The sequence below is a fragment of the Macaca mulatta genome, chromosome 20, assembly GCF_049350105.2.
Source record: "Macaca mulatta isolate MMU2019108-1 chromosome 20, T2T-MMU8v2.0, whole genome shotgun sequence".
In the NCBI taxonomy this organism is placed as follows: Eukaryota; Metazoa; Chordata; class Mammalia; order Primates; family Cercopithecidae; genus Macaca; species Macaca mulatta.
The window spans coordinates 64,524,863-64,538,283 of record NC_133425.1 but is presented as its reverse complement, the minus strand read 5'-3'; the positions used below and the strand labels follow the sequence as shown (position 1 = coordinate 64,538,283).

Below are 13,421 nucleotides of genomic sequence, written 5' to 3'. Positions count from 1 at the left end.
AATCCTAATATTAAACCCCCTTTTATTAATAAACATTTTATGATAGAATAGTCATCTTATGAACTAATGTTGACACTTTATTATCAACTGAAGTTTATAATTTATTCAAATTTCCTTAGTTTTCCCCTAATGTCCTTTTTTTTTTCTTTTTTTTGAGACAGAGTCTCACTCTGTTGCCCAGGTTGGAGTGCAGTGGTGTGATCTCGGCTCACTGCAACCTCGGTCTCCTGGGTTCAGGCAATTCTCGTGCCTCAGCCTCCCAAGTAGCTGGGATTACAGGGGTCCACCACCACACCTGGTTAACTTTTTTTGGTGTTTTTTTGTAGAGATGGGGTTTCACCATGTTGGCCAGGCTGGTCGCAAACTCCTGACCTCAAGTGATCTGTTTGCTTTGGACTCCCAAAGTGCTAGGATTACAGGTGTGAGCCACTGCGCCTGGCCCTAGTGTTCTTTTTCTATTTCAGAATCCCATCTATCACATTACATTTAGTCATCATATTTCCTTAGGTGCTGACAATTTTAGCCCTCTCCGCTTTTACTAAATTTTATTTTATTTTGGCCAGGCGCGGTGGCTCCTGCCTATAATCTCAGGACTTTAAGAGGCCGAGGTGGGTGGATCACCTGAGGTCAGGCGTTCAAGACCAGCCTGACCAACATGGAGAAACCCCCGTCTCTACTAAAAATATAAAATTAGCCAGGTGTGGTGGCTCACGCCTGTAATCCCAGCTACTTGGGAGGCTAAGGCAGGAGAATCACTTGAACCCCGGAGGCGGAGGTTGTGTGAGCCGAGGTTGCACCATTGCACTCCAGCCTGGGCAACAAGAGTGAAACTCCATCTCAAAAAAAAAAAAAACAAAACATTATTTTATTTTTTTGATAACAGTTTAATTGAGCTATATAACTCACATACCATACAATTAACCCATTTAAAGCTCCTAACTCGGCTGGGCGTGGTGGCTGACACCTATACTCAGGTGGCTGAGACACAAGAATTGCTTGAACCTGGGAGGCAGAAGTTGCAGTGAGCCGAGATTGCGCCACTGCACTCCAGCCTGGGCGACAGAGTAAGACTCCATCTCAAAAAAAAAGTGTATAACTCAATGGTTTCCTAGCATACTCAACAGAGTTGTGAAACTGTCACCACAATGAATCTTGGAACATTTTCATCACCCCCAAAAGAAGTCTTGTATCCTTTACCTATCACCCTCAACTATTTCTCGTTTGCCCCAGCCCTAGGACAGCACTAATCTATTTTCTGTCTCTAAAAAATTGCCTATTCTGGACATTTCAAATAACTGGAATAATATAAAATGCAGTATTTTGTGGCCAGTTTCTTTCACTTACCATGTTTTCAAGGTTCATCCATATTGTGGCATGTATCAGTCCTTCATTTTTATAGCCAACAATATTCCATTGCATGTATATACCACATTTCGTTTATCCATTCATCAACTGATGGCTGTTTGAGCTATTTCCACTCTTGGCTATTGTGAATAATACTGCTGTGAACATTCACATACAAGGTTTTGTGTAGACATATGTTTTCATTTATCGGGTATATTCCTGGGAGTGGAATTGCTGGGCCAAGTAGTAACTCTATGTTCATCTTTTTGAGGAACTGCCAGACTGTTTTCCAAAGTGGCAGTACCATTTCACATTCCTATTTAGTCCCCTTTTCACAGATAAAAAATTGAAGCCCACAGGGATTAAGTAATTTGCCAATGCACGGTAATGGGGTGGCCCACCCAGGTGGTCTGCCGACTGTATCTCACTGACGGAGCCAAGGGAAACCGAGTTAAGTCTGACCTCACCATGTCTGCTTCTGGACCTTTTGGGAAGGGTGCCTTATTCTCTACATCCTCTCTAGATTTGGAGCCCACAAGTTAAAGGGGATGTGGAGAACAACAAAGAATCATAAAAAGAGAAATAAAGTTACTGCAAAAAATGTTTTGATGAGAAAATATTTAATTCCTGAGTTCTTTTAGCTTCATGAGAGAGCAAAGGTGCATACAGACAGGAGTTGAGGCTGGGCGTGGTGGCTCATGCCTATAATCCCAGCACTTTGGAAGGCCAAGGTGGGTGGATCACTGGAGGTCAGGAGTTCGAGACCAGCCTGACTAACATGGTGAAACCTTGTCTCTACTAAAAATATAAAAAATTAGCTGGGCGTGGTAGCGGGTGCCTGTAATCCTAGCTACTTGGGAGGCTGAGGCAGGAGAATCACTTGAACCTGGGAGGCAGAGGTTGCAGTGAGCCAAGATCACGCCACCGCACTTCAGCCTGGAAGACAGAGCAAGACTCTGTCTCAAAAAAAAAAAAGAAAAAAAAAGAAAAGAAAAGACAGTAGCCGACTAACATAAAAGGTTAATGTGATAAGAATTCATGCATGAGTCATTCTTTACCTCCTTGAATTAGAGGAAATACGATTTAATCTATAGAATAAATAAACATTAATAAAAACTTCCTCATCATTATGAGACACTGAAACTCTATAGAGACCCTTTGGAAACCCTCCAGGAATATTATTATTATGACTGAAAGTGTCCTAGCTAGGAGGCAGGAAGATGGATAAAATGACCCGTAGTCTCATGGCCCTAGGACTTTAGGGATTTTGTGCAAATAAACATGACACAGTCTTTGGTCCACAGACTCAAAGTCCTTTAACCAGGACTGACTTACCCTGAATTGCAGATAGATATACAAAAGTGTCTTCATGTTCCATGTTTTCCAAGAATATCTGGAACCACAAAATACAGCAGTGATAAGATTTACAAAGAATAAGGAAGATTGAAGAGTTCCCTTATCAGCAGCTCAAAGGAGTAAATGCTTTGCTTCTTGTTTTTCTTAGCTAGAAACTCGTCTGACAGAGTTTTGTGGGGGAAATGGCATATATGCTTAAAGTCTCATTTTTATAACCGTTAAAAAAAGGATAGAGACTGGGGGAGATACTTGTATTCTTCCAGCAGTAGTCCTGGAAAGCAATGGAAGAACAATCCTCAACATTTTTCCATGACAGCCATGGTGAATAACATTCTCACATATGGCATGACAGACTATGGGCTGTGACACACAAGAGACAAGGTTTGGGGTTATGTGCAAGGGATGGCACATTTGCTGTAATTTGATCCTTTTCTCTTGCACTCACAAAGCATATGGAAGTGCAAGTGAGATAGAGATGTTATTATTGAGATAACTTTGAATCTAATTTATTTTTGAAAATCTTGTAAATTTCAGCACTTTAATTGACATTAGTAACAAATTACTCTCAAAATATCTTACAATTTAGGAACCTATCAGGGGTATCAACTGCAGTGAGTACAGCTTATCTGGAAGATACTACATGATATGTTAGGTTTAGGCCCCAACATGAGAGCCAGAGAAAGGAAGACGGAAGTGTCTGCTCCATATATAATGCTGTGTTCTTCGCTGGCACAGTAATTCTTGACATCAACTTGAGGCTGCTGGTCTCCACATCTGAAGTATGTAGGGAGAGCCTAAACTTACCCCAGTTAGGAAGACAGCCAGAAGGTAGGGAATCTTTTATGGAGTAAGCAAGGGAAGTTTAATTTAGGGTAATGGCCATGGAAATAAAGAGGATAAGACACATTTGAAAGACCTCTTGGAAAAAATAATTGACAGGACTTGGTGACCAATTATGTACAGCAGAAGAAGGTTTAATAAAGCTAAAACAAAATCCCAAGACGTTCATTGCATTCACCTTCAAACAGGTGTATAAAAGGATATTTTAAAGCTGGGTGTGGTGGCTCACACCTGTAATCCCAGCACTTTGGGATGCAGAGGCGGGTGAATCACTTGACGTGAGGAGTTCAACACCAGCCTGGCCAATATGGTGAAACCCCATCTCAACTAAAAGTACAAAAATTAGCTGGGTGTGGTGGTGGGCACCTGTAATCCCAGCTACATGGGAGGCTGAGGCAGAAGAATCACTTGAATCCAAGAGGTGGAAGTTGCAGTGAGCTGAGATCGCACCACTGCACTCCAACCTGGGTGACAGAGCGAGACTCTGTCTCAAAAAACAGAACAAAACAAAACAAAAAAACCCAGCTATTTCACCACGAGGGAGGGAGAGAAGAGGAGAGGAGACCCAGTTTTGCCCAATGCCCCACTAAAGATGCCCAGGGAAAACAGGTGGCTTCTCTGGGCTGAGTCACAGTGTTGAAGCAGACTTATTTACCACAAAAGATACTTTCCCATCTCTGGGAATTTGCTCATGCTCTCGTACCCCTCTTTCATCTGCTCAAACTTTACCGGTTCATTATGGCCATATAAGACCCACATCCTCCACAAGATTTCAACTTTCTCTTTTTCCTGATTGCCCACAGTATTTCTTTCATGCAAAAATTTTGAAGGCCAGGCGCGGTGGCTCACGCCTGTAATCCCACCACTTTGGGAGGCCGAGGCGGGCAGATCACAAGGTCAGGAGATCGAGACCATTCTGGCTAACATGGTGAAACCTTGTCTCTACTAAAAATACAAAAAATTAGCCGGGCGTGATGGCAGATGCCTGTAATCCCAGCTACTCAGCAGGCTGAGGCAGGAGAATGGCGTGAACCCGGGAGTGAGCCGAGATTGTGCCACTGCACTTCAGCCTCAGGGACAGAACGAGACGCCATCTCAAAAAAAAAAAAAAAAAAAAAAAAAAATTGGCACTTGGTTCATATTCAGTTGAGGAGTTTAAGTCTTTCCTGTGTCTAAATAAGTCTTTCCTGCATCTAAGTGTTGCCTCCTCACAAAATTCACAAATTTCTGGAGGGTGGCCCAGAACAGTGCTTGACACATAGTCCAGGCTCCAAAAATACTTGAGTTGAATGAACGCTCCCCGACGGCTGCCCCACCCGGAGCCCATGTGTCTTTACAGTGTGCTCTACTCACCTTGAGAAGCTTCTCTTGCATCTCAAGGGCTTTTGCTTCTCTCTGCTCTATCCAGCGGGAAAGAGTACGCAGGGCAGCAGCCCGTGTTGGAATTTGAGGGTCATAAGTTGATAAAAGAACCTCTTGGAGCTGTTCTGTGGTTATGCTTCCAGATTTCTGGCTTGTAGTAGTGCTGGGCTCATTGACTCCTTGAGGAATGATTGGAGCATTTGACTGCAGGCCTGTCTGGGGGGCTATCTCATGGCTCTGCTGTTGTTCAAGGTGGCTATGAGCTACATCAGCGGGTCTTTCACGACTGGTTTGTTGCTGCTCTTCTATTTTCCCTTCCGGATCTTTTCTGTTCAGTGTACTTTGCGCAGCCGTGCTGATGGCCTCAGTGGCAAAGGCTCCATGGGTAGAGATGGTGATGCGGAGATCAACAGCGAGTTCTTGGATGACAGGATCAGGGTATGTGTTGGATATCTTCTCCAACAGAGGCAGCAACTGCTTCAGAACAGCAAAATCACTTGACTTCAACTACAAAATGAAGTAAAAAATGTCAAACCCACATTAACATAGCAAATGTCAATATGACCTGAGCACCAGGAAACATATTCTGAGAAAAAGGGGCAGGGATCAAATCTTGCTTATGGTGTAATCAGTATATTGCCTGGGTCCCGCACTCAATACCATTTGTTGAATAATCATACCTAACATTTATTGAACACTTATCATATACAGGTTCTTTTTTAAGATAAAACACACACACACATTCATATCCCTGTGATATAATGACTATTATTATCTACATTTTAAACAGGTGGAAACAGAACGGTTAAGTAACATGCCCAAGGTCACAAACCGGAAGATAGTAAGATGTGAACTCAAGAAACTGGGATCAGAGCCCACACTCTTACCCAATACCCTACACAGTCTCCCTTGAAAAGATAAGGCTGTTCTTAACTACATGATCTAAAGTGGCCGGCCAGTATGCAAGTGCACCATAGATCTGGAAGGGATCAGGGAGACAATGGGAAGAAAGGGATTTCTTCTGGAAAGTAGAAGTGAAAATTATGTAACATTTTATTCTCCATGGAAGTTTTGTCCAAATGATGTCATATGCCTTACTACTAAGAAAGGTGCATGAGTGTTACAGCTCATTTAGAATTTGTCTAGCAGGTTTACTGGTCTTCACTAGAAAGCACCCCCCTCACCCACTGCCACCCAAAAGGTGTATGTGCAATCAACGAAAAGTAAGAATCAATGATAACAGTTTTCTGTTTGAAAACACTGGAGAAATTATCAGATGATGCTTCAGGAGTCCCTGAAAATGTGAATACTTTAAAGATCTTAAATCCTTTTTATTGGCCAACATGGCAAAACCCCGTCTCTACTAAAAATACAAAAATTAGCTGGGCATGGTGGTGTGCACCTGTAGTCCCAGCTACTTGGGAGGCTGAGGCAGAGAATCGCCTAAACCCAGGAGGCAGAGGTTGCAGTGAGCCGAGATCACGCCACTGCTCTCCAGCTTGGGCAACAGAGCGAGACTCCATCTCAAAAAAAAAAAAAAATCCTTTTTATTTTTATTTTTTTCTTTTCTTTTTGGAGACAGAGTCTCGCTCTGCTGCCTAGGCTGGATTATAGTGGCGCAATCTTGGCTCACTGTAACCTCTGCCTCCTGGGTTCAAGCTCGATTCTCCTGCCTCAGCCTCCTGCGTAGCTGGGATTACAGGCGCTCACTACCACGCCTGGCTTTTTTTTTTTTTTTTTTTTAGTAGAGACGGGGTTTCACCATGCTGGCCAGGCTAGTCTCGAACTCCTGACCTCAAGTGATCCACCCACCTCGGCCTCCCAAAGTGCTGGGATTACAGGCTTGAGCCACCATGCCCGGCTTAAATCCTTTTTAGAACAAGGCAGAGTATTTATTACTTAACCATTCACTCCCTCACTTCATTATCCAACCAACCAATCAACCAACTAACCATTTTCATAGAACCTAAATAACATTGTTATTTGACACTGTAAGTCCACAGATTTGTTATTGTTCCCACCATTATGCTCCAAGTAAATGAAGATTTGAGGTATATGTCAGGTTTGTATCTTAGAATTTCACTATACACTCAGATTGTTTTGTTTGCATATTTACTAACTAATGCAAAATCAACATAAGATAGAGTTTCTGCCTCCACAGAATGTTAGTTTATCTTCATGTGCAAAACAACTGACATTCAGAGGTTACTATATCTTAAGGGAAGAAGAGAGTACATACACAAAGCAAAGATATATGTTATTTAAGGAAAGGGTCAGTTTTTTTCTGGAATCTATGTGGCACTGGAAGAAACATTTTCCTCTTTCTTTCTTTTCTTTCTTTCTTTTTCTTTCTTTTTCTCTCTCTCTCTTTCTTTCTCTTTTCTTTCTTCCTTCCTTCTATCCTTTCTTTTCCTTTATTTCTTTCTTTTTCTTTCCTTTCTTTCCTTCCTTCTCTTTATCTTTCCTTTTTCTTTCCTTTGTTTTTCTTTCCTTTCTTTTTCTTTCCTTCCTTCTTTTCCTTCCTTCCTTCTTTCCTTCCTTCCTTCCTTCTTTCCTTCCTTCCTCTTTCTCTCTCTCTCTCTCTTTCTTTCTCTCTTGCTCTCTCTCTTTTTATTTTTTTGAGATGGAGCCTCGCTCTGTCACCCAGGCTATAGTGCAGTGGTGTGATCTCGGCTCACTGCAACCTCCACCTCCTGGGTTCAAATGATTCTCCTGCCTCAGCCTCCCAAGTAGCTGGGACTACAGGCACACACCGCCATGCCCGGCTAATATTTTATATTTTAGTAGAGATGGGGTTTCACCATTTTGGCCAGGCTAGTCTTAAACTCTGGACTTCAGGTGATCCGCCCACCTCGGCCTCCCAAAGTGTTGGGATTACAGGTGTGAGCCACCACGCCCGGCTGAGACATTTTCAAATAATTCTACTAGTATTATCATTATGCTAAACTTCATTCAGTGCCTCTGTTGTATTGTGGACTTTTTTAAAGCATCTAAAATGAGAATAATTTATCTATAATCTATTTGGCCTCTTTTTCATTTCTCTTCTATATAACAATTTCTTCTAAAAAAAACCAGCCAAGACAAATAGATCAATGGAACAGAACAGCAAGACTAGAAATAGACCCACATAAATAGAGTCAACTGAACTTTGACAAAGGAGCAAAGGCTTTAAATGGAAAAAAAATATACAGTCTTTTTTTTCTTTTCTTTTCTTTTTTTTAATTGGAACAAGTGTCAGTAGAAAAAAAAAGAAAGACAATTTTTTCAAGAAATGGTGCTGGAACAACTGGCATGCACTTGGGGAAAAAATGAATCTAGACACAGACCTTGCACCTTGCACAAAAATTAACTTGAAATGGATCATAAACCTAACTGTCAAATACAAAACTATAAAACTCCTAGAAGTTAACATAGTAGAAAATTGAGATGACCTCTTAAAAGCAATGACCTTTTAAATACACCACCAAAGGCACGATCTATGAAAGACACAGCTAAAAACCTGGACCTTATTAAAATTAAAAATGTCTGCTCTGCAAAAGAAACTGTCAAGAGAATGAGAAGATAAACTACAGAACGAGAGAAAATATTTGTAAAAGACATATCTGAAAAAGAACTAATCGCCAAAATATACAAAGAACCCTCAAAACTCAACAATAAGAAAATCAACAACCTGACTTAAAAATGGGCAAAAGACCTAAACAGATAGGTCTACCAAAGAACACCACCCTACCAAAGAAGACATACAGGCAGGCTGGGTGCGGTGGCTCACGCCTGTAATCCCAGCACTTTGGGAGGCCGAGGCGGGCGGATCACGATGTCAGGAGATTGAGACCATCCTGGCTAACACGGTGAAACCCTGTCTCTACTTAAAATACAAAAAAAAAAAATTAGCCGGGCGTGGTGGCGGGCGCCTGTGGTCCCAGCTACTCAGGAGGCTGAGGCAGGAGAATGGCGTGAACCCGGGAGGCAGAGCTTGCAGTGAGCTGAGATGCGCCACTGTACTCCAGCCTGGGCAACAGAGTGAGACTCTATCTCAAAAAAAAAAAAAAAAAAAAAGACATACAGATGGCAAATAAGCACAGGAAGACATACTCAATGTCATAAGTCATTAGGGAATTGCAATTTTTTTTTTTTTTTTTGAGACAGACTCTTGCTCTATTACTCAGGCTGGAGTACAGTGGCACAATCTTGGCTCACTCCAACCTCCACCTCCCAGGTTCAAGCGATTCCCCCACCTCAGCCTCCTGAGTAACTGGGACTCCAGGTGTGGCCACCTGCCTGGCTAATTTTTGTATTTTTAGTAGAGTCAGGGTTTTGCCATGTTGCCCGGGCTGACCTTAAACTCCTAACCTCATGTGATCTGCCCACCTCAGCCTCCTAAAATGCTGGGATTACGGGCGTGAGCCACCACACCTGGCCTCCCACCCACCCCTTTGCATCCACAGAGTTCTCAATCCTTGGCATGGCAGAAGCACCAGCCTCATCCCTCCCTGATCAAAGGTGTGCCCTGGGATCCCTGGCCTCAGGCTGGACAACCAGGTGCCCACATCCTGGATGGGTATTTACTCATCGAACATCTAGCCCCTGGGGTTGTCCAGGGAAATACATTGGGTGGCAGCAGATATCTGAGGAGCTTTTTTTTTTTTTTTTGGGGGGGGGGGGACAGAGTTTTGCTCTGTCACCCAGGCTGGAGTGCAATGGCATGATCTCGGCTCACTGCATCCTCCACCTCCCAGGTTCAAGCGATTCTCCTGCCTCAGCCTCCCGAGTAGCTGGGATGACAGGTGCCCGCCACCACACCCAGCTAATTTTTTTATATTTTTAGTAGAGATGGGATTTTGCCATTTTGGCCAGGCTGGTCTCAAACTTCTGACCTCAGGTGATCCTCCCACCTCAGCCTCCCAAAGTACTGGGATTATAGGCATAAGCCACTGTGCCCAGGTGAGGAGCTTTTTTTTTGAGAGGGAGTTTCGCTCTTGTTGCCCAGGCTGGAGCGCAATGGCATGATCTCGGCTCACTACAACTTCCACCTCCCAGGTTCAAGCAATTCTCCTGCCTCAGCCTCCCAAGTAGCTGGGCTGGTCTGGAACTCCTGACCTCAGGTGATCTGCCCACCTCAGCCTCCCAAAGCACTGGGATTATAGGCGTGAGCCACTGCACCCGGCCAAAGCTCTGAAAATCTTTAACAATGTGTATAAATGAGCAGAACGAAGACAATTCCAGAAATAGATGGTTTAATCTCAAAAGCAAAAAGAATTAAATGGAACTAGTCAGATTAGTTAACTGGAAAGTCATTTTCTTTTTAAGTTGTAAAATTGGAGGCACTGTGGTTTGCAAGTAAGGGCTTTTTTAGCCAGTTTGATCACCTGCATACAAGCGGTTGAAGGATGCCTCTCCACTCTAGGGAAATTCTGAGAAAAGACTGGATCACCTAGAGGATAATCAAGTGAAAGCCTGTGAAAACAAGAAGCATGGCTCTCCTTTGCCCCTCATAACACATGACTAACATTCACAACACTCCCATGGGTGTGTCCAGATCTGGAGGTTGCTCACTATGGGTGAGGGCAGTGTTTTTCAACTTTTTGAGCCCATACCCTTTTGATAAACAAAACAAAACAAATTCATGCGTCCTTCGTTAAACATTATCTTTCCTTTCTTCTTTTTATTCTTTCTTCCTTCCATTTATCCATCCATTCAAAAACTGTTAATTAAGTACCTACTGTGGCAGGTTTATTAAATACAGCAGAAAGTAAGACATCTCTAAATGAGGCTGCTTGAAAGTAACAGTAATTAAGAAGGATTGGCCGGGCGCGGTGGCTCAAGCCTGTAATCCCAGCACTTTGGGAGGCCGAGATGGGCGGATCACGAGGTCAGGAGATCGAGACCATGCTGGCTAACACGGTGAAACCCCGTCTCTACTAAAAAATACAAAAAATTAGCCGGGCGAGGTGGCGGGCGCCTGTGGTCCCAGCTACTCGGGAGGCTGAGGCGGGAAAATGGCCTGAACCCAGGAGGCGGAGCTTGCAGTGAGCTGAGATCCGGCCACTGCACTCCAGCCCGGGCGACAGAGCGAGACTCCGTCTCAAAAAAAAAAAAAAGAAGGATTGTCTGCTCTTTGGAGTTCTACATAACAGCTAGAAATAATGGGAATTTTCCCAAGCAGATCTATAGAGCATCCAAATTGGGCTCGGTGAAGAGAAAGGACAGCATTCTAGCACAGGAACTGGGTCAACCAATTCGCCTCACCAGCATGCAACAGATTTCAGCGGTTTTCCCTCTCCCCTTCCTCCATTCTGCAATAGACCTCTAGCTTGCTTACCACTACTTCTACCCCAGCCCCTAAGCATTTGCAATGATTCTAATATGTAAGTGAACAGCACCTAAAACACAGTCCATGTTCATAGCGACCTTTTTGCCAAAGAGTCTGAGCAATGACCTTTGATCAAAAACATGACCTAAGCAGTGTAGAGTAACACCAAGCTAAAGACTCCTTCCCCCTTAGAGAAGAGACGCACCTTTTCTCGCCCAATAACGGGCCCCTGCCCCAATAGAATCTAGATTTAAAGATTTGGAGCCCAGTTTTTAACCAGAGGCTCTGCTACCACCCTGGAACAACATGGTTTTAGTTTTTCCTAAAGAAGGTCTAGAATGGTCTGCTCAGCTTCGTGCTTTAGAGACCAACGGACAATGCAACATCATGCAGAAACTGCTTCTTGAGGGGACAGGGAGGAGTAACCAATGTATAATATTTTCAGTGGTGACTAACTCTGAAATTTAGAAAATGAGCCTGGAATTACAGTTATCTTGTCAGCAGTCTTTTTTAAAAAAATTTTTGTTTGTTTGTTTGTTTTGAGACGGAGTCTCGCTCCGTTGCCAGGCTGGAGAGCAGTGGGGCGGTCTCAGCTCACTGCAACCTCCGCCTCCTGGGTTCAAGCAATTCTCCTGCCTCAGCTTCCCAAGTAGCTGGGATTATAGGCATGCACACCATGCCCAGCTAATTTTTGTATTTTTAGTAGAGATGGGGTTTTTTGTTTTGTTTTGTTTTGTTTTTGTTTTTTTTGAGACGGAGTCTCGCTCTGTCACCCAGGCTGGAGTGCAGTGGCCGGATCTCAGCTCACTGCAAGCTCCGCCTCCCGGGTTCACGCCATTCTCCTGGCTCAGCCTCCCGAGTAGCTGGGACTACAGGCGCCTGCCACCTCGCCCGGCTAAGTTTTTTTTTTTTTTTTTTTTTTTTAGTAGAGACGGGGTTTCACTGTGTTAGCCAGGATGGTCTCGATCTCCTGACCTCGTGATCCACCCGTCTCGGCCTCCCAAAGTGCTGGGATTACAGGCTTGAGCCGCCGCGCCCGGCCGAGATGGGGTTTCACTATGTTTGCCAGGTTGGTCTTGAACTCCTAACCTCATGATCTGCCCACCTTAGCCTCCCAGAGTGCTGGGATTACAGGCATGAGCCACCGCGCCTGGCCTTTTTATTTTTTAATTTTTGTCAGCAGTCTTAAATACATGCTTTTTCCAAATTAACTCCTCTTCCCAGACACGATGTTCTAATAATCACTTTGATTATATAAATTAGAAAGAAATAAAAAAGGTTCAGATGATGTTAGATTCTTTTTTCATTAGCCAAAACAATGAATCCTAATAAGGGATAGGAAAAAACAGTATATTGTTGGCCTGACAACAATTAACTGAAAACACAATTCAGAACCATGACTTTTTTTTTTAATACAAAGAAAGAAAATTTAGCATTACTATAGAAGCCATTTACAAATCCATGATTCAAACAGAAAAAAAGTAGCAGATTTAGGCCAAAGATAAAGGGGGTGACGTGCTTATGTTCACTTAACTAACTGCAAAGTCAGAGGAATGCCGGATGTAATCAGTGAGTCAGGATGGCTCACAGAAAGGCAGGGGCCTGCAAGGTATAACCTTGACATCAGTCAGGTGAGTCTGTCTTAGAATACAACTAACATGCACAGCCAGCCCTCCAACAATGGGCTTCTAGAAAGGGAAATGGAGATTTCTGTGATCTATCTTCCATTTGGGATGTGGTTTGAAACAAATGTGAAGTAAAGACAAGCCAAAAAAAAGACTATTCAAATTAATATTCAACCAGAAAAACAAAAATCAATTTGGCCAACTAAATCTAATAAGAATACAACTTAAGAAAAATGATTCCAGCCAGGCACAGTGGCTCACGCCTGTAATCCTAACACTTTGGGAGGCCGAGGCGGGTAGATCACCTGAGGTCAGGGGTTTGAGACCAGCCTGGCCGCCATGGCAAAACCCTGTCTCTACTATAAATACAAAAATTAGCCAGGTGTGGTGGCGCATGCCTGTAATCCCAGCTACTTGGGAGGCTGAGGCAGGAGAATTGCTTGAACCCAGGAGGTGGAGGCTGCAGTGAGCCGAGATTGTGCCACTGCACTCCAGCCTGGGCGACAGAGTAAGACTCTGTCTCAAAAAAAAAGAAAAATGATTCCATCAGTGAAATTTTCCTTGATAGTTCTAACAGCAAGGGT

General features: G+C 43.4%; 1 protein-coding gene and 1 non-coding gene across 3 annotated transcripts in view; one reads left to right on the top strand and one right to left on the bottom strand.

Moving 5' to 3' along the window:
• TANGO6 (transport and golgi organization 6 homolog) overlaps positions 1-13,421 on the bottom strand; it is a 255,119-nt gene that overhangs the window by 161,463 nt on the left and 80,235 nt on the right. For both annotated transcript variants that reach the window (XM_015126488.3, XM_015126489.3), the window contains exons 13-14: positions 4,894-5,409; positions 2,680-2,737 (exon numbers count right to left, since the gene is read on the bottom strand). In XM_015126488.3, coding sequence (XP_014981974.3) covers positions 2,680-2,737; positions 4,894-5,409 — 574 coding nt within the window. The remainder of the gene's footprint in view (positions 1-2,679; positions 2,738-4,893; positions 5,410-13,421) is intronic.
• Positions 6,018-6,081, top strand: LOC114674493 (U7 small nuclear RNA). The gene has a single exon (XR_003725649.2). It is a non-coding gene; the product is annotated as a U7 small nuclear RNA (small nuclear RNA).